Source organism: Lotus japonicus, chromosome 5 (assembly GCF_012489685.1).
Source record: "Lotus japonicus ecotype B-129 chromosome 5, LjGifu_v1.2".
NCBI lineage: Eukaryota > Viridiplantae > Streptophyta > Magnoliopsida > Fabales > Fabaceae > Lotus > Lotus japonicus.
In genome coordinates this window covers 64,085,473-64,110,926 of record NC_080045.1, presented here as the reverse complement: position 1 = coordinate 64,110,926, position 25,454 = coordinate 64,085,473, and the positions used below count along the sequence as shown (strand labels likewise).

Here is a 25,454-nt window from a genome sequence, read left to right as displayed (position 1 = left end):
TCATTTGTTCATTATTATAGGATTTTATTTAACTTATATATTGAGTCAACACAGTTGTGGCATATTTAGATCCAATCAGCTGTAGAGTCGGTTATAATTGAGTTAATTCTTTAAGTATATGATTGAGTTCAAGTTTAAGAAACAAATCTGATAAAAAAAAATTAGAGTTGGGATGTAGTACAATCAAAATATTCTAACCCATCACACAAAAAAACCTGTACTTGTACATTTTAAGGGTATGAGGACTTTGTCTGATACTAATTATTGGCAATAATCATTTGATATCTTTTAATATAGATGAAGTCAATCGGAAGTGGTATATTATATACTTTGATACTTTGTACTTGTTGTCTTGTTGGGTATAAATAGAGTAAGGGTATTGATCTCATTCAAGCACTGAAACAAAGTGGAGTTTCTTCTCACATTGAAAAAGAAAACCATCCATACAAAAGAAAGAAAAATGGAGCAAACTTCTGAAGAATGGAGTTCTCTCAGTGGATTCTACACAGCTGAAGAAGCTGATTTCATGAGCCAGTTGCTTAGTAACTGCTCAGTCCCTGATCACCAATATGAAAATTACAATTTGGAGATTCCACCTGCATCATGGTCTGGCCATGAATCAACAATAATGAGTGTGACAGGCATCAATTGCAGTTCATATGTTCACGCAAATGCCAATAATAGTGAGACTAATTTTTTTGGTTTTTCACAAGGAAGTAGCTCCAATATTACTAATTGTAGCAACATGTTTCCTACTACAAGTGGTGGCAATTGCTGCTTTGATGATCCGGTAGCCAACATTGGCTTCATGTCAATAGGTGATGCCAAATTCAACACATTTAGTGTTCAAGGGAATGAAAACTCTGATGAAGAGGTTATTGGTGACAAGGCTCACAAGCAATGTGAAGAACCAGTTTCTGAACCACCAGAAGAGGATATAACCAGCAATCTTGAAAAGTCAGGAAAAAGATCCAGGAGCGCAATGGAGGTAGAAAAACACATCATTTTTATTTTTTGGTTCTACATAAATCACATAATGTTACTTCCCAGTCCTAGTGATTTGCAAACACCCAAATTTTCTCAATATCTCTCTCGACATTCATGACCTCTTATTTTCTCACTCTCTGTGTCTGTTGGGTGTTTGCATTGTACGGATGCTTATGAATAATTGTCTTTATAATGTTTTTCCTGAAGAATGAATTTATGTGTTTGATTTTAAGTGGTTCTCATCTTGATGTGATAATTTCGATTTGATGATTTTATAGGTTCAAAAGAACAAGACAAATGTCAAATCTAGGAAGAAAGCAAAATCTGCTTTTACAAGCAACACTGAAGAGGATAGAAATCTTGGTCTTCATGGGCAGAGTTTGAGCAGTTGCTGCTCAGAAGATGATGACTCCAATGAGCTAAATGGTGGAGGGTCTTCAAGCTTGGACCAGAAGGATTCTACAACTATTAAGTTGAAGGGTAAATCAAGATCTGAAAGAGGTTCTGCTACTGACCCACAGAGCATCTATGCAAGAGTATGTATTGTGCCAACTGCCAAGTGTATTTCATCAAAATATCATGGCTATAATTTTATGATCTTATAATATTTTCCATGTGCTGTGAACTGTGAATTAGATCTCATGAAATTTTCCATTTTTGTAATGCAGAGAAGAAGAGAAAAAATAAATGAAAGGTTGAAAATCTTACAAAACCTAGTCCCCAATGGAACTAAGGTACCTTTCTTAATGCAAATCCAACTGTTGTGAAAAATCAAAACAATTGGTTAAGATGGTAAAATTATCAAGCTTGCTTCCTTTTGTACTGTAGGTGGATATCAGCACCATGCTTGAAGAAGCTGTTCAATATGTGAAGTTTTTACAACTCCAAATAAAGGTAACAAGTTAATTTTAAGATCAGTGAAAAATAATTTTCATATTAGACTTTTTGAAATATTGAGACTCATTCATGTTTTCTCATATTTTGATTTCAATTGAACAGCTTCTGAGCTCTGATGATCTCTGGATGTATGCTCCCATTGCTTTCAACGGAATGAACATTGGACTAGACCTCAATCTTTTTCCAACCAAACAACCATAACTATATAGCACTCAGGAAAAGAGGATGGGGCAAAAGAGCTGATTTTGGCATTTTGTTATGTTTTTTGTTTTGTTCATAAGTATTTATTAACAGCATTTATTTCTAAGAAAGCATGAGGTCAATTAAACAAGCGACCTTGTGTATTTTTGTTAACTATGAGCCATCATTTTGAGTTGGTTTCTTGACTCTTTATTAATGATTTCTTGATTATTCATGTTTGGCTCACCCTTTTTAGTAATCTCGAGTTATTGTCATCTTTCCCTAAAAATTCCAAAATTAGGCTGTATTTCCAAGCTTGTGTCACTTTCAAATTTGGACAAAGTTGACCCTGAATCATAAATTAATCAAAGATTAACAATATACTTAAGTTCTTAAATGATAGCAACACACTTTAATTAACAAACACTTAAACACACTATTTATTGTTGATTTTTTACATTGGAAAGATAAACTACAACCCTCCAGGGTTGACACCTGGACCTCCCATCCCCAACGCATATGTCTACTAACTCAAGAAAATAACAAAAAAAGTACCGTGGAGTCAATCGTAACAATTATTTTCAACAATCAAACCTAGAGGCTTCCCGTGAGAAAGATATCAACAGAAATATATTTTCAGCCATTGATTTCACCTGTCAACGCGATCCCCGCCGATCAAACAGGCTCCAACGACTCAAGATGCGGATTACCAAGCTGGTAGAACTCCACACATCATCTTAGTCCTTGACACCACCATTGGGCTGGGAAAATAAAAGAAGAAAATAAAACCTATGTATCCATAGTCTAATTTTAAAGTTAAGTCATAGACTACGCTAACACAAGCCACACTTAAAACCGTACGTTCTCAGAAGTTCAAATCATATTCTTTGCATCAATTCTATTATGCCATATTTTTCTCCCATCTCTTTATATCCCTATTTTACAAATTAAAAAGAAGTATGAAACGAATGTACAAACACAATTTCTCTTTTCTCATTACTATGTCAATTGGATACTAATGGGGAGCCTTTGTGAGCCCACTCGTTTGTTTTATTGTTGGATAAAATTAAGTTTGATAGATTAAGTTTACACGAATAAAATTGTGTTTGAGAAACTTTCGCGCTAAAACAATTCTTACTAGGAATTTATAATTATAATAATTTTAAATGTAAAGGAGGAATCATCCTTTGTTTTGTAGTATGACTACTACAAACAATTCATGGCAAAACCTGGCTATGAAAGAAGCAAGAAGAACAACCCCACCAATCAATGGAAGAACAGTGTTAACTAAAGCCTGTACTAAAAGCACAATAGGTTACAATCATAAATGTGGAACAAGAAGTCACATAAACACATCCTAGAATCTAGTGAAATAACTTAGTCTGCTCTAAATTCAGCCATCACAAGTATAAAACTTGGTACATTCTGAATAAAAACACAGGGCAACTATCTAATTCTCAACTTTTTTATTGTCCATATGATACAGTCTATTAAATTTAAAGCTCAGAATCCTGAACAGTTCAAAAAGGTTCAGGGCAAGTCACCCAGGCCTCAACATTTTCATTTTCATGCTCTTTCATCGTTCACATGATTTACAACTTCTGCTTGACTGTCCAAGGGCATGTACTGTGCCATGATGGCTCTGATTTCTGAATCCATATATGACTGCAAGACAACAAGAAATGTACAGTTAACTTTTTGCACAAGCAAAACACTACCAGGTAAATTACAAAGGAAACGTCTCTTGCTTCTGTAAGATGTAGCAGATCGGTGCAAATATTTCTGACACAAATGTCATGTTCTCATAGAACTCTAACAAAAAAACTCAGCTGACATGGAACTTATAGCATGTTTGGATCAGCTTCTTTTGTCTCAATCAATTCTAGTAACTAGAAGCTACTCATAGAAGCTTGTCCTCAAAATTGATTATGTCTTCAGAATCAATCGTAGAAGGGTTTCCAAACATGCACTTGATGGATCTCATACGAAAAATAAATTTAGAATTGAAGATGGGATTGAATAGCATCACCAAACTGAGAAAATACAACAAAGCTTACCCTTATTCTGTATTTGTATATAAGGTATCCCCCACCAGCAGATAGAACTAAGCCAGCTATAATGACCCAAAAAGCAGCCCAAGCAGATCTTCCTCCTTGACTAGCAGTTTTACCTGCAGAATACCCAATGGGAATATGAAAACAAGCACATTCAAATTTTTGTGTAAGAAAAAATACGTCAAGTGTATTTAACTCACTTATGCAGGTATCATGGTCCCTAATATACAGAAGATCCCCACTGCAACTGCAGTCATAGCTTCCCCAAGTATTCTTGCAGCTACATTCAGGGCACTGGCAAGCTTTCTTCTCTTTACATTCATCAACGTCTGCAAGGATGAAGAAGGAGTAGTTCAACTTTAGAAGTTCATTCATTTTCATTATGATGAAAACATTTCAAGGTATTATTATCAATGGCAAGATGAAGTTGATTTGTCTAAGTATAATTCACATACAAGCCAACATTTCACTTACTGAGACAGCAATATGTCTTTCTATTTTAAGTCATTTCTGTTGTCCTAATGTTGCATACTGAGTTTAACTTGCAGAAAATACAAATTTAAGGATTGTTGAAAAGTCCCACATTGACTCCAAATAGTTCTTAAAAAGGGTAGAGTGATCCTCACTCCTAAGCAGCTTTTGGGGTAGAGTTAGGCCTAAATGCCTAATCCAAATTCTAAGAAGGATGTTGTTACATATGATCATAGGGAGAAGTTTGAGCAAAAATGTGGCCCAGGTTTCAGTATTGGGTGCTATTGTAGTAATAGTTCAAAACTTAATAGCAGGTTTGCAAACCAGTTTATACTATTTAGGGTGCAAAAAAGAGTTTCATCCTCAAAACATGCTTGGCAAAATTTCGGCTGGTTAATCTTAAAACTGGGTTTTATCTATAGCTCAAGTCGAAAGGAAGAAAGTTTTTCTTTTTTAGTTGACTCTCAAACAATGGTTTGCAAACTATAATCCAAAAATACTGTACATTAAACCATGGATCATATACTATTTCGGACATATTTGAAGAGCAATGAGAATATCAGCTTACCTTGACAATGATATTTGAATCAGGATCCAGAATTTTTAGGTATATGTCGTACATAACTTACTATGTTCTAGATAAACATAACAATACAAAGGTCCGCTCAAGGGACAACAAAAATAATAACAAATGCCAAAATGTCTCACCTTGACAATTTTTGACACCGTCACCTTTAAACCCTGCAGGACATTGGCATTTAACTTCTCCATCGTCCTGTTCGTGAAGTAATGACAACTTAAGTCACAACTCAATTTTCCATTATAGATTTGTAAACCAGTAAATTTCAAATATTAAAGATTCAGTAGAGACAAAACATGCTGCTGAATGGAGCATGAAAAAACTTGGTAACTACTAACCACACAAGCAGAAAATGCATGTCCATTCCGGGCTTCATGCCAACATCCTCCATTCTTTATCTTGCATCGCCCAGGTCCACTAGCTGAAAACCCAGAAAAGCCCAGTTGATTGAAACTATGTATGACTATGAATACACATTTGCAAAAATGGTTAAGTTATCCTGTAGTTTCCCATATTTTTACAGAATTTGAAAATAAGTCTCTAGTTTAAGAGGTTTTAATGGGATCCTGACACTAATTTAGAATTTTTGAAATCAGTCCTTTAAGTTTAACTAAATTTTCAACTAGGTTCCTACTGCTCATAAAGCTTTATAAAGAAGTACTTGAAACCAGTAATAGTGACTAGCAAAAGACTATAAATATCCAAAACGGGAGTTTACTAGCCATCAACCAGTAGGGATCAATTTAACAATTAATAGAAGTACAAAAATTTAATTAGAAACTCTTAAACTATAGAAGATACTTATGAAATAGATAAAGTTCTGATGAAATTTATGCAAAGAGAAAAGTTTCTTGTATTTTAACCTTCGCAGGTTGTATAACCATCTCCTTTGAACTGCACACCATCCACCAAGGGGCACTCACATACTCGCCCACGGAAAGTATCCTGAGAAAATATTTACATGTATTAACAGGAATAGAGAAAACTGAAATCCCAATTGCCCTCTTATTAGATAGTTATTGTCACTAAAGCATAAATACCTTGCATGCAGTGATGTTAGCTGCCTTATCCTTCCAACAACCACCATTATTTTCCAAGCATTCATTTGTCTCCACATCTGCCAAGAAAAGTTTGTCACTCAAAGGTTCGAAACTAACAAGACAACAAAAAATATATCCACCCCCAACCAAAATAAATACCAAAAGAAAGCAAACATTTACTTACCACTGCTCAAACAAACAGCTGGTTCAGTAGTTTCTTCAAAACCAGAACAAATAGCTTTCATAACAGCACCTTTCTCTAATTTCCCTGGAAAAAAAACATACTTTAAGAATTGAAAACCCATATCACCATGTATTAGAGAAGCATTCAGCACAGACCTCGATATTGTCGATTATTGACTACGAGAGTAGGCAATATGGTAACATCACCTCGGGATCCTTTCCCAACCTATAAGAACAAGTTTGTTAAACATCGATACATAACAATTTTATACAATCAATTAAATGATACAAATAAAGGAGTACTTGGGCATCTTGCTCTTCTTTCAAAACAGGATTATCAGAATCAGCATCTGGATCTCCCATGCACCTTTCAATCTTCTTATTATCAAGACCTGCCGACATTGAAAAAACATATTCAAAAAGTCATTTCCAATCACCAAATAAAAACAAAAACAGCAACAACGATTCACTTACCTAGTGATTCAATGACAGCATCAGCACATTTCTTGTTGTACTTTTTCTCCTTCATTGGGCATCTAATTTGAAAATCAGTAACATAGTCCCACCAAAGCCAAGGTTTTTTGGCTTCACTTGTCACCTTATAAACACATAGCTGCCTTAAATTTTCAATAACCACATCTTTCCCATCATAACCAGTGCTAAAGTCCTGCTCAGGATCTGGAGCGCAATATCTTCCATGATTTATGCACTGGGACTTGCACTGTTTGCTTAATGTGAATGCCTTGGGACAATACCAAGTTATATAATGGGGTGTAAACTGAGTATATCCACCTTTCTCTAAAATCTGAGCCGCACCCTTGAAATCCTTCACAAATTCCATCAACATATCACATTTAACTCCACACTCATCATTGCTGTTGGTCCACAACTCATATTCCACACGATCATCAGGGTGGGGGACAGCCTCCCTCCAATCAAGGTTTACATTGACCATCTCCCCACCACTTATGGACTTCTTTAATTTTTCACCAAAGCTTTTTTCAATGAGTGCTGATGGTATTGTTATGTTCTCTATGTATTTTGCAGATGATCCATCCTCTTCAGGCGTGTCCATGGTAATTAATTTTTCCTCAATATCATCCGCAACAAGAACAGCAGAAGCTCCAGCCTTCTGGGCATTCCAGACCTTCAAAGCAAAGAAGCAATCTGCAAGGGACACATAAAAGAAACTAAGAATACACCCCAGGAGAGAACATTTCAAGACTTGGTCAAACTTATAGCATGCTAGTCAAACTCTCACTTCCTCAACACAAGTGTAAAAGCAAATCGCAAATTTAAATTCACAGGTAATCAACTATCAAACGAACCGCAAAAACCATATCTAAAACCATCATTAAAACAAGCTAATGGGACAACAACTTATTTTCTCCAATAAAAGATAAAGGATAAACCAGGCATGTATTGTATAACTCTTTCCAAATAAAACAATCAAGTGACACATCGAAAATTCCAATCCGAACAAAACCGAGGACAATGGGGGGAAAATACTTGAACAAGGAAAGAAGAGTCTTGTAAATTGTAATATAAATCCGGGCAGACATATACAAGCAATAGCTGTAATTAAACTGACAAAATCAACCAACTTCAGCTCAGAAAAAGCAAAATAATCAAAGCAACAAATAGCATGTTTCGATTCACATTCACATTTACATCTTCCAGAGTCAATTAGCTTCTCCCAGAATCAATTCAGGTGAAAATCTACCATGTATCCAAACATGCACAAAGACAAAATCATCCTATAGCTACTACCCAAATAGCAAAACTCAAAAAAAAAAAAATTGCATAAACCCTGATAAGATCTCAGTGAAGTAAACAGTTGACAACAGAAGAATCTTACTTCCACGATCGAGCAAAACAATAGTGGGAAGAGCTCCAGGCTTAGATTTAAAGGAAATCCCAGACTCATCGAACTCCTTACAACCCTTATGGTTATCCTTGGGGTACACAACGTTCCCAGCCATGCTACCACCGTACTGCGGAATCCCAAAGTTGCCAATCGCGCTATCGTGGGTACCCTTGATATCCTCCGGCGAAGTCACCGTCAAACTGTTCTTCTCCACCACAAATCTCGCCATTGACGACGGCGTCACCGACAGCAACAACAGAAACCCTAAAAGGAAACCCAGCGAGAATCTCCGAAGCTTCATCATCTTGATCCGCAACTGGGTTTTCCGAATTGTTCCAAATTGCAAGTTGATTCTTGATTCTCACTCAGCTTGTTATTTGAATAAAGATGGAAAAAAAAAATGGAGAGTGAGATTTTTTTTTTGTTGTTGTTTGAGGAGAAACAAATCTAAGTTGTGAAATTTAATGTTTGTTTTGTTGGTAAGAGGATTGTGTTACAACAACAACAACGTAGAAACAAGAAAGAGAAAGAGAGAGAAAGTTGAAGACTCTGATTCTGATGAGTCCACACCACACAGACACAAACAGAATGCAACTCTTCTAGTAAATCTTACCCATTAAGCACTAATCACGGTTAGTTTACTTGTTGATAATAATAATCCCTTTATTAAAAAAATTAACTTGATTAAACAAAATTTAACTTAATTCTACTTTTTATTTTTTTTATTTGGAGGAAATGAGTGAAAAAATGAGAAATTACACAGAGTAACACGCGGGAACCTAACTCTCATACAATCAAATAAATGGAAATTATGGCAATTAGATTATCAGAAATCGCGCCACTTGATTAGCCTTGCGCCAAATGTGAATGCAACTAACCTCTCAATTATTTAGAGTTTAATAATTAAGAAAATAAATTAAAATAAGAAATGTAAAAAGTGAATTATGATGAGATTCGATTAAATCTATGTGTAACACTGAAACTTGTAGATGTGAAATTATATCCTTAATTTAGTATTTTAGTCTTTATCAACCTATACGTTACACATAATCCAGATTCCTCACAGAGGATAGAATAGATATCACAATATCAGAAGTGCAACGAACCAAAGTGTCCTATTTTATATTAATGGATAAAACTATAATCAGTCACAGTTTTGCCTTCAGTAGAATATATGTTCATTTGTATATGGAAAAAAGATACTCCAATTTAAGTAAAAGTATTCATTAAGTATAATTTTTTTCATGCATCCGATTAATTTGTTTTTTCACGTCAGAAAGATAAATTGGATCATCTAGGAATTGATTCCTAAACTTTCATCTCCAACTCATATGTTCTTTAGTTCTTACCACTTAAGCTATCATTTTGAGACATTCAATTAATTAATGTTGTATTATAAATTTATTCTTATTTTAATTAAAAATAAAAATAAATATAATTAACTAATTACTTAGTCCTATAGATAATATGATTGAATATTCGTGTAAAATTTCTTTACATTAAATGTACGTATCTATTAATCTAAAAAATATTCAGGTTTATATTTTGTTTATGTATTTGGAGATTATCTTTTAATCTTCATATTTTCAGTTCGAAACTAGCAGACAAATATGCTAAGAAAAACTCAAAAATATATTCAACAATTGTAAATAATATTTTAGCATGAATAAGTATAAATATAAATTAGTTTAAAAAAAAGTATAAATATAAATTACAAAAATCAATTGTAATATTGTAATTTAGGTTAAACTATTGGATAATGCTCTATTACAAATTTAGGTTAAACTATTGGATAATGCTCTATTACATGACCTTCTGCTATGCACAGCCATCACGACAAATGCATTGTAAAAGAGTATATTATCCTTTAAATTTTATTTCATTAAATTTAGTTTTTTTAGTCTTCTTTTAATCAAGTGGGTTGGTGTAGTAGTTCCACACTTTATCATTTAAGCAAGTAGTGGGGGTTTAAATCTCAACTCTTGCGAATAGAGAAAACTCCTTGATCAGTCCCCTACCGCTTAGTGCGCTGACCACAGGGCGAAAGATCAGTCTCACAGTTGTCGGCCGGCTGTGGGGATACATTGGTATAGACCAATCAAAATTTAGTCTTCTTTTTTATTTTCTCTTTTCTTATTTTTTCTCTCCATCTTCACACCCATCACCCTTTTCTCCACCATTATTTCTGGCGAGCCACTAAAACCACTTATCTCACAACCACCATTAACCACAGCACCAAAAACTTCTCCCGCCTCTCCCACAAATCTCTCCTCCTCTTCTCCTCCCTTTCCAAATTGAACTCTTGTGACTAAGGACTACAACCTAATGGAGCCCCCTAAATTTGTTTTGTTACTCTTTGTGTTTTAGCCAAATTTTATACATTTAAATTTAATTGCACGCAGGAAACGTTGCACATTTAAATCCTATACTATAGTACAAGAATCTTTCGATGGCTGCTGTTGCACATGACGCGTCCCAGCCAATAACAACTCTACAAGTGTATCAAATGACCCACGTGGAGCATGCTACTATAGTTACACTTGAATACAAGAAGTGGCTACAAACATGAAGTGATATGAGATCGAATAATGAGATTTCAATATTTATAAAATGGAGGACAATGATAGTTATCCACCTTGGTTGGATAGGGAAAAATTTAACGTAAGTAAAAACTTGTGTATGGTTGCACATTGGTCTTTTGACTCACTATAGCAGATTTAAAAAAAAAATCAAAAAATATATTTTCTTAATTAAATATTTATTTTTAATTAATTTCAAAAAAAAATATTTATTCTTAATTAATCATCTGTTCCTAACAACCAAATCCCAGAAAAAAAAAATCATTCTCATCATATCATATCATCAAACAAAAACCCATTAACCATCAGAACCCTAGCTGCCACCTCCTTGGCCTCGCCGCCACACATCCATGGCCGTGCCGCCACCGCCACCTCCCTCTCCTTCCTGACCTCGTTTCCTTCTTCTCAACCGCACCTCCACCTCTTCTCCTTCTTTCCTCCGTCAGCGCATTTTCCGGCGACCACAACACCCTCTTCCTCCCTCGACGCCTTCCATCTCTCTCATCCACTTCTAGTCTCAGATCTGCGTGGAGGTGGCGTGTGTGTTTCAGAAGTTGCGGTGGTTCTCCTTCCTGGGTCGTGTCCTCTTCGTTTCTCAGTGGTTGTGTTGCGGTGAGACCACAGATCTGGTGGTGGAGGCGTCGAGGATCGCAACCGTACCTGCAGATCTGGTGCTTGTGGCGGTATTTGGCCTTTACGCTGCCCTTGCTTCTGCAGATCTGGAGGAAGGGAGGGACAGTGACCGGCGGTGGGACAATGATGGGTTTCTGAGTTTGCCTATGCACATAAGATGATTTGCACTGAGGTTATTAGGTTAATAGCTTTCATAAAAATTCTCTATGTTCCTGTAGGTTTTGGATGTTCAATGATATTCCAGAAAAAGAGAGGGAAAATAAGTTAATTGATGGTGGCCTTGACATAAGTTGGTTGGAAAATATATCTCTGGTTAATCGTGATACAAATCTGTTCAATTTTGTGGTCATAGTTTTCATAAATGAAGCTCTGGTTTATATTTAGGAATTGTACTAGATGTAAGCTTTGCATAAATTGTATTGCCGGTGAAACTTGCACAAAATTAAGATTCTGGGGTTGAAAAAATGGATGAGATGAGACGGTAGAGACATGTTATGATAATTTTGGAGTTGAAGGTTCATGTTTTCTTGCCTAAAACCCTACTTCAGATCCAGAAAAACATTGCAAAATTCAGATCCAGGAAATGGATAATTGCAGAGGCATAGAGCATTTTTCAGAGATGAAAGGGGAGAGAGGATAGTGAAGTAATTAAGGATAATTAACCTAATTCTTCATTAACTAATTTACTAATATATATGTTTTTTGATTTTTTTTTAAAACCTGTTAAACCTACTATTGCAGGTCAAAAGTAGCTTGTGTAACCTTACTCAAACATTCAATTGTGCACCGTAAATTCCTCCGTTGGATAGATACATATTTTTTAAGTGTTTTGGCTTTAAATTCTCGACTTTAAGATTTACATGGAAAAAATAGTATGTTATTGATTAATTAATAAAAATGTAAATACACAATGAAGAGAAAATTAAACATGAACTATAGTGTTGTGTAATTGCTAATCTTATCTCTTAATTATAAGCTAGAATGAAATACAGTTCAACCTATTAGCCATACCACCATCTAAATTCTAATCTAAAGTCTAAATCATAAAAACTCAATGAAAAGAAGACAAATATTAGTGAAAATATTATAAGTTCAATTTAATTATAAAACAAATAACTGTTTTTGTAATTATGCTCTGACATTGACAAGATTTTTTTGGGGGGCATCCTCCTAGATTTGTACACCTGCATGCATCGACCACATGTTTCCTAGATTTTGAAGTCCTTTTTCATCGTTTTTTTGGTCAATGACTTCATCTTTTTAAAAATCACACATGAATATGTGTGGGGCTGGGTCTTGCTGTTGAAGGCCTTAACCACCTTAAGGCAATCCAACTCTGTAATATGCAGTGGTATACTTGTAGTTTTAACAGTCTTATGTCTTTGGGCCTTGTATACTTGTATCTATTGGGCCCTGCCCTTTCTTGAATGAGCAAGGTTTGAACAAAAACAAAACAGGAAGGTCGTGTTTGGAATAACATATTTAATTTTATATATTTTGAGTGAGCATATATAAAAATGACTATGTAAGTTTTGAATGAGCATATATAAAAACAGTTTATGACTTAATATAAAATATTTTTATAAATTGTTCAAATTAACTTATAAACAAGAGTTTATACTTACCTATCTATAAGTTATTTTATGTTTGATAAACTTATTAAATTAGCTTATAAATAAATGACTATAGCAATAAGTGATTAAGTTTGCCTTTGTGGGACAAAGGACTTATCTGGTTTGGTTTCGAAATTTATGATTGATTAATGAAGCGTGCACTAGAGCTTTTGGTGACAAAAGACTTGGCTGATTTTGTTCAGTTGTGAATATGACCAGATTCAGAGGTCTAGAATTCGGATTCTAACCTTAGCTGTTTTTAGTATTGAACTGAACATCCTCCCTGCAAGAGGTTATTTTCCCTTTTATAGAGATAAGGGCGCAACCTCAATCCTAAATCATCATAATGTTAAGGTCCAAGTTAAAAAACTCATACATATATAATTATTAAAAAATGGCGTGAGGTCGCCAACACCCTCAAACATAACAAATCGCCAAAAATACATGTTAGGTCGTCAAGACTCGCCATCCTACCGTCTTTATGCTGCTTGCTCATAGGCCTTGGATGTCGTCGGTCGTCCAGACCCATATAATTCTTCCGGTGTATCTGCCATCATTGAAGCCTAAATGGGATGTCCATTAAGCTGAGTCGCCCCATTCTACTCCAGATTTGGTGCATCCAAGCAGGGACGGATACATGTTGAACAACATGAGGGCAAGTGCCCTCACTTGAATTTAAAAAATATCATTAGAAAAAAAATTGAGTAGTAAAAATATGTGGTTTTTTATGGTAAAAAATGCCCTCATTTGTATCTCACATTGTTAAATGCCCTCACTTGAGTAGTAAAAGTATGGTTTTTGATGACCCCTTTGGTAAAAAATGATTTCACTTGTGTCCGCTTTGGTAAAAAAATTCATAACTTCTAATAGTATGTGTTAATTTTTTTTGTTACAAATTTATATGTACATATTGCCCTCACAACATTAAACTTCTGGATCCGTCATTGCATCCAAGTGTGTTGGAGTGTTTATCCATATAGAAGTGTGCACGGTGCACTTTATCTGCTCTGCCTTCAAAGGCACCCAACCATGAGTACCTCTTTCTCTTCTGAGACCACCTTTATGTGTCCTCAATTTGATTCGTATTTACTAGTAGCTTCTTTGCGAAGACATGTAGTATTTACTATTGATCATTACTTGGCAATATGGTATCATTAATCCTGTTCCTTTCCTACATGAAAGTATGAAACACCATGCTCATAACTTAACTGATGACAAAGCATTAATTCGTATAATAACAAATAAAATCTACCCACATTGATCATCATTGAAACCTGACAACTATTGTTTCCAATATGATCTAATTCCACGGTTAATATCATAGGGATAGGTTGGACCATGCAGGGGAGGCTTTTGTTTCATTTAAGCATTGTAGAGTCATTCTAAACGTAAACTAGGAATCAAACCATCCACTTTCAACACCATATCTCAATCCACAAGCAACAACCTGTTAGCATCAAAAAGGAAAAAAATGCATAAACTCTGAGTCCAAAACTTTTACTATATAAATCAACCTTACCAATTACCATCTCTCAAACAACACAACTTAATTTTTTAGCAAACAACACTATGAAAAGCAATCTTTTGTTCTTATCCCTTTTTCTTTCACTTCTTGTACTTCTTCCAATTCTAACTTCTAGCCAAAAACATGCATGTAATAAGGCCTCTCCTAAAACTAGTAACTTCCCATTTTGCGACACCACCTTATCTTATGAAGCCAGGGCCAAGGACTTGGTGTCACGGTTAACACTCCAAGAAAAGGCACAGCAATTAGTAAACCCTTCTTCCGGTATTGCAAGACTCGGTGTTCCTTCTTATGAATGGTGGTCGGAGGCGCTTCACGGTGTCTCCAATTTAGGACCGGGGACACGTTTTAACAGAACAGTGCCCGGCGCCACTAGCTTCCCAGCAGTGATTCTATCAGCTGCAAGCTTCAATGCAACTCTATGGTACAATATGGGACAGGTTGTTGGATTAACATTTGCTGTACACTCAAAAAGTTTGTTGTAACTGTTTCTTATCAAGTTTGTTAGTTTGTTACAATCTGTTATAACTGTTTCTATCACTGTGTGTTTTGATAGGTTGTGTCAACTGAGGCAAGAGCTATGTACAATGTGGACTTGGCTGGTTTAACATTTTGGAGTCCTAATGTGAATGTGTTCCGCGACCCGAGATGGGGGCGTGGCCAGGAAACTCCAGGGGAGGATCCATTGGTGGTGTCTAGATATGCTGTGAAGTATGTTCGTGGGTTACAAGATGTGGAAGATGAAGAAAGTATTAAAGCTGATAGGCTTAAGGTTTCAAGCTGTTGTAAGCATTACACTGCTTATGATGTTGATAACTGGAAAGGCGTTGATCGCTTCCATTTTGATGCAAAGGTAAAAAGAAGTTTCAGTGGGTACCAGAAATTGACTGGTCCAAACATGCTATGAGATGCATTATGACTTGGAGAAATGATTATTGTCATGATTGGGACTTGTTGCAGGTGACCAAGCAAGACTTGGAGGATACTTATCAGCCTCCATTTAAGAGCTGTGTGGTGGAGGGGCATGTTAGCAGTGTCATGTGTTCTTATAATAGGGTGAATGGAATTCCTACATGTGCTGATCCAGACCTCCTCAAAGGGGTGATCAGAGGCCAGTGGGGTCTAGATGGGTTTGTACCTTCCATCTCCAACTAGTCATTTGATTTTTTTCATAACATGTCACTAAGACACTAACTTAGTGCATTTTTGGAAACCCTTCGACAATTGAATATGAAGTCAAAATCAATTTCGGGGAGAAACTTTTGAGAGTAGCTTATGGATTGCAAAATTGATTCTGATAAAAGAGAAGCTGATCTAAACATGCTATTAAACAATATATAACAATTTCTACTTTTACTAACCATGATGAACAACACATTATATATGACACAGTTTCATTCTTTGCTTTTGTAATTTGAGATAACCAAGTGAAACTCCCTGCTTTGTGCACAGATATATTGTTTCAGATTGTGATTCAGTGCAAGTATATTACGAGTCAATTCATTACACTGCAACTCCTGAAGATGCAGTGGCTCTTGCACTGAAAGCAGGTAGAATAGAACTAAATCCCCACCTGCAAAAAGTTCTACAATTTTCTGATGACTAGTTTTTGGATTACTAAATGTTACATTATTGTGCAGGTTTAAACATGAACTGTGGAGACTATCTAAGAAAATACACTGCAAATGCAGTGAAGTTGAAAAAAGTAGATGTATCTACAGTAGACCAGGCCTTGGTGTACAACTACATAGTCCTAATGAGATTAGGCTTCTTTGATAACCCCAAGTCACTTCCATTTGCAAATCTTGGACCATCTGATGTATGTACTAAAGAAAATCAACTATTGGCCCTAGAAGCTGCAAAGCAAGGAATAGTTTTGTTGGAAAATAGTGGGGTTCTTCCCTTATCCAAGACTAACATAAAAAATTTGGCTGTGATTGGACCAAATGCAAATGCCACCACAGTTATGATCAGCAACTATGCTGGTATACCTTGCAGATACACTAGCCCTTTACAAGGACTACAGAAGTACATTTCTTCTGTGACTTATGCACCTGGTTGTGGCAATGTTAAATGTGGTGATCAGAGTCTATTTGCAGCGGCAACCAAGGCTGCAGCACCTGCTGATGCAGTGGTTCTAGTTGTGGGATTAGACCAGTCTATTGAAGCTGAGGGTCTGGACAGAGTGAACCTGACATTACCTGGATTTCAAGAGAAGCTGGTGAAAGATGTTGCTGATGCTACTAAAGGGAAAGTGATTTTGGTCATAATGGCAGCTGGTCCAATTGACATTTCTTTCACTAAAAGTATCAGAAACATTGGGGGGATACTGTGGGTAGGGTATCCTGGTCAAGCTGGTGGGGATGCCATAGCCCAAGTGATATTTGGAGAATACAACCCAGGTACTTTGTGTTTTTGCTACATTTATCATTATATATTTTTCATTGAACATAATCAATTTTGAAAAACTTCAACAGAACTTCACAACCTTACCCCAAAAAACCAATTTTTTTGTATCCAAACATAAATCACTCCACTTTCAACTCAATTTTACTATAATCAATTTTATCCAAAATCGATCCAAGCACGCACAAAGTGGTCTAGACTTCGATCCTTGTTGTCCCTTTCGGAATAGTTGGTTCATGAAATAATGTTTTGTTACTTTTGTTGATATCAATCAATCTTTAGACACTAACAGTTAACAACTTCTAGGTGGAAGGTCCCCTTTTACATGGTATCCACAATCTTATGCTGATCAAGTGCCTATGACAGACATGAACATGAGAGCCAACAGCAGTAGAAATTTCCCTGGAAGGACCTACAGGTTTTACAATGGAAACTCCCTCTATGAATTTGGCCATGGATTAAGCTACTCCACATTTTCCACCTACATTGCATCTGCTCCCTCCACCATAATGATTGAGCCGAACACATCCATGTCTCAACCTCATAATAATATCTTTGAGTCTCTATCTGATGGTCAAGCAATTGATATTTCCACCATAAGTTGCTTGGATTTGACATTTTTTCTTGTCATCGGTGTGAAGAACACTGGACCATTTAATGGTTCCCATGTGGTGTTGGTGTTCTGGGAGCCACCAACTTCAGAGTTGGTGACTGGGGCTCCAATTAAGCAATTAATAGGATTTGAAAGAGCACATGTTATGGTGGGGATGACAGAGTTTGTGACATTGGAAATAGATATATGCCAATTGCTAAGTAATGTGGATAGTGATGGGAAAAGAAAGCTGATCATTGGAAAGCACACCCTTTTGGTTGGCTCTTCCAGTGAGACACAGGTTAGGCACCAAATTGATATTAGTCTTTCAGGGAATGGGATGGAGAAGAAGTCATATCTGGATGAATCTATATAATTACTAGCCATTGCAAATGTGTCCCCTAGCTAGTTACTCACATCATGTAGTAAGAACATGTTTCATGAGTTTGATAACAGTATGTGGAAGTGGAAGAGTGCTCAGTATATCTGATACTGTACTAGATATTAATATATATATTTATAAAAAGCATATTGATGCTTAATTAATAGAATAATTAAGGTTTGAGTTAAGATATATTTGATCCCCAAGAGTTGTAATTTGTGTTGCTTAATTGTTTTGGTCTAACAAGTTGGCCTCTGAAAATGATAACATCATAATTAAGTTAATCCTTATGTTGATCAATATCAAATAAGATGTATGTGGCAGTCAAATTTTAATTTGGTCCTAGATGCTTTCATTGAGCTTTGTCAATCCACTCAGCACATAAGTATGTTTGGAACTGCGTCTTTCAACGCACGTATCTTTCAAAGGAACAATATGAAGCTTCCAAACAAAGAACGTGCGTGTATTACTAACGTAAATACAAACTGACACAAAAATGAACTCGTGTTCTATTTTTTTTTTTATAATATTTAACTGCTCTCACAATTTTGATCTGGATAGAATCACTGTGTGTGCTTAAGTAAGAATATCTTTATGCCAGTTGATATACATATTTGGTGATAACTCATGTTTTTTCAAATGAAAGTTTTATTTTTTAATTTTCTTATTAACTACATTTTTATCACTTATTTTGTGGCCAATGTGGAATTTTTATTTTTCTAATTAACAAAAAGCAGGTTCGTCCCTAATAGGCGAGTTACTAATGGAAATTAGTGGCATGCTAATAATTTAACTATAGCATGCCATTTTATTTAAACATCCTAAAAAGGGTGTTAGTGACTTTTTTTTTTCTTAAATGAAGTACTTCATTAAAAACGAAAGTAAATGGGCTCAAGAGCTAGCCATTACATAATTAGTATATGTAATTAGTTTTATACAGAGCACCCAGTCACATTTCTCTATTTTTAGTGTTTTAATTTTAGTTTATTATGATGTGACAAGATAATAAGTTTTGATAAAACGAGTGTAAAACTTATTTACATTGCTAGTGTATAATTGTTAGAGTCTAATTTAAAATATTGGAATACTTAATTTTTTTTTAGGATATTGATATCTTTAATTCTCAATAGAATTATTCACTGATAATGATGAAGAAGCAGGAGTTGGTGGGGGTGGCTGCAGGCCTGCTGCCTGTTATTGTCATCGCATGATGTCTTGACGTTAGTTTCATAATAATTGTCAAAATACTTCTTCTGAAATCAGAAAGTGGGGTTCAGCTGTTTAGCTTTAACATGTAACGTCAAAGCCGCCTCAGGAAAATCATATAGTCAAAATCAAAGCTGTCATCCATTCATGAATCTTGAGATACCAATTGCAAGCAACTTTGTTACAATTTTGCATTGACAATTCACCCTTTCAAAATCTCTATAGCACTCCACCAATATATATTTGACCTCCTTTGTAACTTTCTACTATCAAAAAACCAAACATTGCTTCAAGGCTTAAAATATTCAAAGTCAAAGGATTTGTTTGTGACACAAAGAAGAGAGGAAGAGCAAAAACAATCAAGCAATCAATATCAAGCAATGGAAGGTTTGATTCCATATCTTATTCATGTGATCAAGAAGCAAAAGCCTCATCACCGCAGCTTCAACAGGAGCGTCTCCCATTCTGAGAGCTCAAACCGCAGCTACCATTTGCTAATGGAATCCACTGACTCCTTCTCAGGTTCCTCTCACAGAAGAACCAGGTCTGATTTCCAGCCAAACGCATCTGAGTTCTTAGAGCAGAGATATGGTGCTGATGGATTTTTGGTTAACCCCAGGGGCCCTGCAACAGTGGCTGCTGCTTTCTCTGCCAATCCTACTACTGCTTCTTATGCTGTCCAACCCTCTAATAACTTCAACAACATTCGCAATCGCAAGTGATGAAGCATCATTGGGGATGCTCAATTTTCCATTCTTTTTAAAAATATTTTGGGACTATTAGATGTTATATGTGTATTCTAAGGTTTGATTCATTTGTTTAAGATGATGGGTGATTCATTTGTAATTCAAGTGTGTATAATTCTTATCTTGTAAGCTAACTCTTGGGGATTAACTCTCCAAAGATTTTAAGAGAAATATTGCTCTTTTCTTCAAATAAAAATCAATATTGAAAAATCAGCATAATTTTTTTTTCATTGTTTTAATGGTAATGTCATTATTCTCTTACTTAACTGTTTCGGCGATTGTCATAAACTGGTGGTTTTGAAAGGGAAAAAAGAGAGGAAGAAAAGACAAAAAAATAAACAGAGAATCACTCACCCTATAAATGGTTATTACCAGAAAGTTTGTGATGGCTTAGGAAAGTATAGGTAATACAAAGTTTTTGTAATTGCATATTGCTCTAATCCCCAACAAAGCCTAGAGTTATTCCAGCTTCAAAATATGTTCCTCTAACATTTCCTGTTAACCTTAGCGGAAACTGACAATCATTGTGCTCAACAGACACATTAGCTTTGCTGAGAGTAACGACACGATACCACAATGAACAGAATCGCCAAATCAAGTGCAACACATCCCGTAAAACTTAAACACGTAAACCAGAGATCAAAAGAAATCATGTAATTGATCACTGAAATAAATCATCCCTGGAAATTGTCCAACAAGCCAGGAGTGAAATGATGATATCTAAAACAAAACATTAACAAGTTCAACTCAAACTGACTGTTGTTAGTTATTATGAAGCCAAGAGTGCTTCCAGCTTTGCAATCTGGTCATCCTCATTCTTTGGAACAGGATCGTTGTCAGCCTCTTGAAACAAATCATGCTTCCACTTCTCTGTTCGAGTCTTAATAGGATGATAACCTTGTCTTGCATTAAATTTATCTCTTCCCCTGTCATTATTATTGCCTCCACTGCCCCCATACCTTGCCCTTGATGAAAAGCCATCCCTCCTACCTTCACTCCTGTTGGGTGCTCTGTCCCCTGCAATTTGCTTCTCATGTCTTTCCAGATGGCGAGGGTTGCCACTTCTTTCCTCCTTCCTTTCATTCCTTTCAGGAGGGTGGTCAGTATGGCTGGCCTTTACTCTCTCAGTACTCACAGCTGGATTAGCATCTCCTGAATCCCCTTGAATCTTCTTCTCCCTAAATGCTGGTCTTTTCCTAGTATTAGAAGGTGGATCATCTTTCCTTTCAGGAGAACCATCTCTTCTGTGGAGATTATCATCCAGTTTAGCCTGTGATTTCTCATCTCTCTGTTCTCTACTTTGACTTGTCTCCACCCTTTCGCTATTCTCTTTACTTTGAGCAAAAGCTTTTCCTGCATGAAATGGAAGAATTTTGTGCTTGAGTGTATTGAGTCAATCTACAAACCATCCACGCAATATAAAGCCAAAGGAAAAGGGTATATCCAATATAAAATAAGGAAACTCACCACCAGCTTCCCTTCGACCAGCACTTCGACCAACCTGCTCAGTATTACCCCGTTCAGCATGCTGTTATAAAACATGCACAGGCAAGCCTAAGATGGTTATATATCGAGGCACTTGAAGGCATAGGGCTGAGCAAGAATCCCGCTACATGACCCCAGAAAAATAGTTTGCATACACTGAATAACAATCAAGGATGAATTCTGTGATGATGAATACTGCAACTCCTTACAAAACAAGGACTACAGGAATAAGAACTATTTTCAAAATTCTGGAAAAAGATTTGATATTATGCAGCTTGCACAAACTATGCAAACTATTCATACAATACTTAACTCTCAGAAAATTCCAGTTGTTGTTTTCTCACCCTTTTGTTAACATTTCTGGCTCATATTTCACCTTCTAAACCACACTATATAGTATATATAAATACTGGGCTCCAGGCTGCCTCTACTCTAATAAATAACTTGCCACCCAGCACAAGGTCTAGTTGTTAAACATAGAGAAAAAAGGTGATGGACAAGGATTTTGCATTATAATTGAAAGGTCAGGATATGTTATCGCTTACAACTAATACTCATTAGTAATAGCACCAAGCAAAAAGTAAATATTGATTTATCATGTTTTCCCCCAGTTCTGCCCCCATTATAACCATCGGTTACTAACTGCAAAATTACCGGTTGAATGCAATCCAAGGAAATACAATTGGTGTCAAAATGAGCATTTGGAGACTAAAAGTGTCAAAAATGACTTAGCCACGGTTTGCGTGTAATGCATATGCACCCATCCTATTTATGAAAATAGAAATCAGGGATTTAAAACAAAGAAGGCTAACGACATTTTCCCCCCTGCAACATTTTCAGTATGGCTAGACACACTCACTAGAAGCTTAGAAAGGGGTAAAGAAAACATCTAAACTAATATAGTCAATATGCCTATTTGAACATGACTAGAAGCAGAACTTGGTTCACACAGCTCATGCAATCAATTATAAAAAGGAGAATTGCTATGACCTGATAATACGAGCGAGATCTCGGTGGTTGAGCTGAATGTTTGGGTGGCTCCTGATGATCATTTGATTTCTTGTCACCAGCACCAACAGACTCCTGCTTAGAATGAGGAGGTGGCGGTAGGTTTCTCTGATCACGATCTATAGGATTCTGGTCTCCTCCTGCTCCTCCTCCACCATTTGTGGTTACTCTGTCCCTGTCCCTTCCTCTTTCACTTCCCCTTTCCCTTTCTCTATCTCTATCTCTATCCCTTTCCCTATCTTGTTTTCCATCCCTTCGATATCTCTTGGGGCTAGAACCAGAATTCCAGGAACCAGCATTCATTCAAGAAAAACATAATCAGCTCCAGCTCATGATGTACTATAACTAGAATCAAAACGAATTGAAACAAACCTAGTTCGATTGAAAATCATCATGTGATTAAACAACTTTCTAACCTTATATTCTACATTAACGTTTGAAGTTACATACGAATGAATGCAAATATGAAATGCATTGAGGTTCAATTCAATTGAAATTGAAAACCATGTAAACGTGATAGATAGATAGATAGATAGATAGATAGGGTTGGAAGGTGAGAAGAGGAAGCAGTACCTTGGTTCACGATCGAACTTGGAATGGCGAAGCTTCGAATCAGAGTCTCGGTGAGACATTGAGGGGTTTTTCTGTTGAATCTCAATTAGGGTTAAACCTTCTTCTCTTCGATTTCTTTTCTTTTCTATACCATGTTTCGCTATCACTATCCTTTGCACTGCTAGTGTGTATAGTGTAATTGTGTATTAATATGTTTTTTAGTACCTGAATTATAGCAAACGTAGGTTTTAGTCCCTAATATTTTATTTAGATTTTAGATCATGAAATTATGTTTTAATTGTTGTTGCTAAGTTTTGTTTATGTGGTTTACGTAATGATTACTCCCCTTTCAAACTTGGAGTTTTTAATGTTATTTAGCACTATGAGATCCAAATAGTAGGAGATAAAATGTTTGCATGAGAAAATGTAACTAAACGAGTTTATGCTTGAGCCTCCAAAGATAAAGGGACATGAATAGTTATTTGATCCTCATTAAAGTCTATATTGAATACCTTACACGCTAATGGATGTAACCAAATAGCACACGCTTCCACTCAAATAGGTTGGAAGGCCGGTATCCCTAATCTATGCAAAGTAATTGTTCTACTTAGTAATATAGAGATGTCCTTGCATAACTTCTTGAAGTATTTTCCATACAATTTGGATTTTTTTCCCTGAATTTTATTCTTAGCAACTCATATGTTCGAAGCAAAGTGTCTTTCAAATTAAACTATAAATTAGAATTGTTCGGAAAAGCTCTATTGTTATTTTACGGGAAAGTGATGAACCTATGATAATGACAGATCGTCATGAATAATCAATCTGTTTGCCAAGAAGAGTCTCATGAAATCTCACTCTTCCCTTTAATTACATTTGAAAATGATTTGTAAACCTTGTTTTAATCATCATTGGTCGGTTAACCTCATATCCCATCATCAAGAAATGTGTTGACTACTTCTTACCAATTTCTCTTGACACATTAATGCAACTCATTGGTTTGCACTATTTCTGAATGAGATATCACAACAAGTCATTACTTAATTTGGATTGTTAGAGAAATAATATAAAACTATTCATATAGCCTTTACCTAACAATTTAAATTTTTGAGAGAATTGATTGTTAGACATGGTATAATAGCTTCTATGACTAAGCGGTCTCGAATTTGATAATTGTCACCCATAATTCTTCTAATAAAAAAAATTGAATTTAAGCACATTGTAGGTAGACGACATGTGCATATCTACGATTCAAGCCCAAATGACTCTTGCGTGAGATGACATATTAAAGAAATAATATAAAATTATTCAAATAGCTCTTACCAAACAATTTAAATTTTTGGAATAATTAGTTATTTGATTGATGACATATTCACAAAACTTGATTGAAAGATACATGCTTGTGTCTTGTTTATTGCACACATCAAAAAGGGTAAAGAGGTTAACATGGCTTGTATTCATAACCAACTATAAATTCTATAAAGAGCACCACATTACCCCATATATCGTAGTTTAATTCTTTTTAGTTTTGTTTCTTTTAAATCGAATTATCACTTATCACTTTAGAGAGAAAAAGAAAAGTATCTCAATATTAATGAAGAAAATCATTAGTTAATATATTACATACACATAATGCACAATAAATCAATTTTTAGATATAGAAAACGTACTTGACAACAACTACTATGTAAGACGAGATAAGAGAAATCCTTTCCATTATCAATAAACTAGACAAACCAAACACATTTAATACATTAGTTAGTTTAAATTTAGAGAGTACCCCAATGTTCTTAGTTCATGGTTAACCCACCATCAAAAGAATACTGACACCCACTAATGCAAGGGGTCATATCAAGCAACAAAGATGCCACAAAGCATCACCATCTATGCATGAGATATATAAAACATCTAATTAAGTCTTAACAATCTGACGCAGTATATAAATCAGGAATGTGTTAAAATACATATTTTCTCATGAATGATTAATTACACGTGTAGCTTTTTCTTCTTCTTCTTTTAAAGTAAATTAATTATTCGGTGAATTTTGAGCCTTGAGCTAATTTAATCTTAATGTATTTGGCTAAGCACAACAAATGTATGGTGTAAACTCCATTAACGCACGTCTTTCCTTCAACAATAAAATCTTTGATTTTGGTCGGCAAAAATGAGTTGTAACTCACTAAATAGTGTTGATTTTGTTCACATCAAATATATAGGCACAACGCTATAACCAATCTTCATCTAACACACAACGATTTGCACTAAAATGGTTGATATATAAATTAGTGTCCATTATATATTTGCCTTTTGTCACAACTTGCGTTTACGTACGTGTTAAATTTTGATATTACAAAGATGCGTTCTTCTTCAGATGCCACTTCAATATTTATTTGATTCACAAATAGCTAGTGAATTGTAATAATCAAATGAAATAAAGAAAAATGCTAGATCGATCGATGTAGGTAATATTT

At 35.5% G+C, this 25,454-nt stretch overlaps 4 protein-coding genes across 5 annotated transcripts; 2 read left to right on the top strand and 2 right to left on the bottom strand.

Moving 5' to 3' along the window:
- The first annotated feature begins 348 nt into the window (after positions 1-348).
- LOC130718483 (transcription factor bHLH84-like) lies at positions 349-2,277 on the top strand. Its single transcript, XM_057569082.1, has 5 exons — positions 349-988; positions 1,266-1,523; positions 1,656-1,721; positions 1,816-1,881; positions 1,987-2,277. Exons 1-5 carry the CDS (start codon positions 461-463, stop codon positions 2,083-2,085), a joined length of 1,017 nt encoding a protein of 338 aa, XP_057425065.1. The 5' UTR covers positions 349-460; the 3' UTR covers positions 2,086-2,277.
- Positions 2,278-3,330: 1,053 nt separating this feature from the next.
- LOC130717273 (vacuolar-sorting receptor 1) lies at positions 3,331-8,849 on the bottom strand. The gene is made up of 12 exons (XM_057567445.1): positions 8,251-8,849; positions 6,867-7,559; positions 6,696-6,784; positions 6,549-6,618; positions 6,394-6,477; positions 6,210-6,286; positions 6,033-6,114; positions 5,508-5,590; positions 5,298-5,364; positions 4,319-4,447; positions 4,122-4,234; positions 3,331-3,729 (listed from the first exon to the last, which is right to left on the bottom strand). The coding sequence occupies exons 1-12, from the start codon at positions 8,561-8,563 to the stop codon at positions 3,631-3,633; spliced, it is 1,899 nt and encodes a 632-aa protein (XP_057423428.1). The 5' UTR covers positions 8,564-8,849; the 3' UTR covers positions 3,331-3,630.
- A 5,697-nt stretch (positions 8,850-14,546) lies between these two features.
- Positions 14,547-20,171, top strand: LOC130716943 (probable beta-D-xylosidase 5). Its single transcript, XM_057567004.1, has 8 exons — positions 14,547-15,049; positions 15,166-15,462; positions 15,570-15,739; positions 16,062-16,159; positions 16,250-17,011; positions 17,322-17,958; positions 19,513-19,517; positions 19,574-20,171. The coding sequence occupies exons 1-8, from the start codon at positions 14,654-14,656 to the stop codon at positions 19,915-19,917; spliced, it is 2,709 nt and encodes a 902-aa protein (XP_057422987.1). The 5' UTR covers positions 14,547-14,653; the 3' UTR covers positions 19,918-20,171.
- A 250-nt stretch (positions 20,172-20,421) lies between these two features.
- LOC130716942 (uncharacterized) lies at positions 20,422-23,155 on the bottom strand. 2 transcript variants are annotated; one of them, XM_057567002.1, is made up of 4 exons: positions 23,008-23,155; positions 22,417-22,705; positions 21,409-21,469; positions 20,422-21,294 (listed from the first exon to the last, which is right to left on the bottom strand). In XM_057567002.1, exons 1-4 carry the CDS (start codon positions 23,064-23,066, stop codon positions 20,711-20,713), a joined length of 993 nt encoding a protein of 330 aa, XP_057422985.1. In that variant the 5' UTR covers positions 23,067-23,155; the 3' UTR covers positions 20,422-20,710. The 2 variants fall into 2 exon arrangements, with proteins under 2 accessions (XP_057422985.1, XP_057422986.1); XM_057567003.1 differs by having other exon boundaries at positions 21,409-21,442.
- Positions 23,156-25,454: the final 2,299 nt, after the last annotated feature.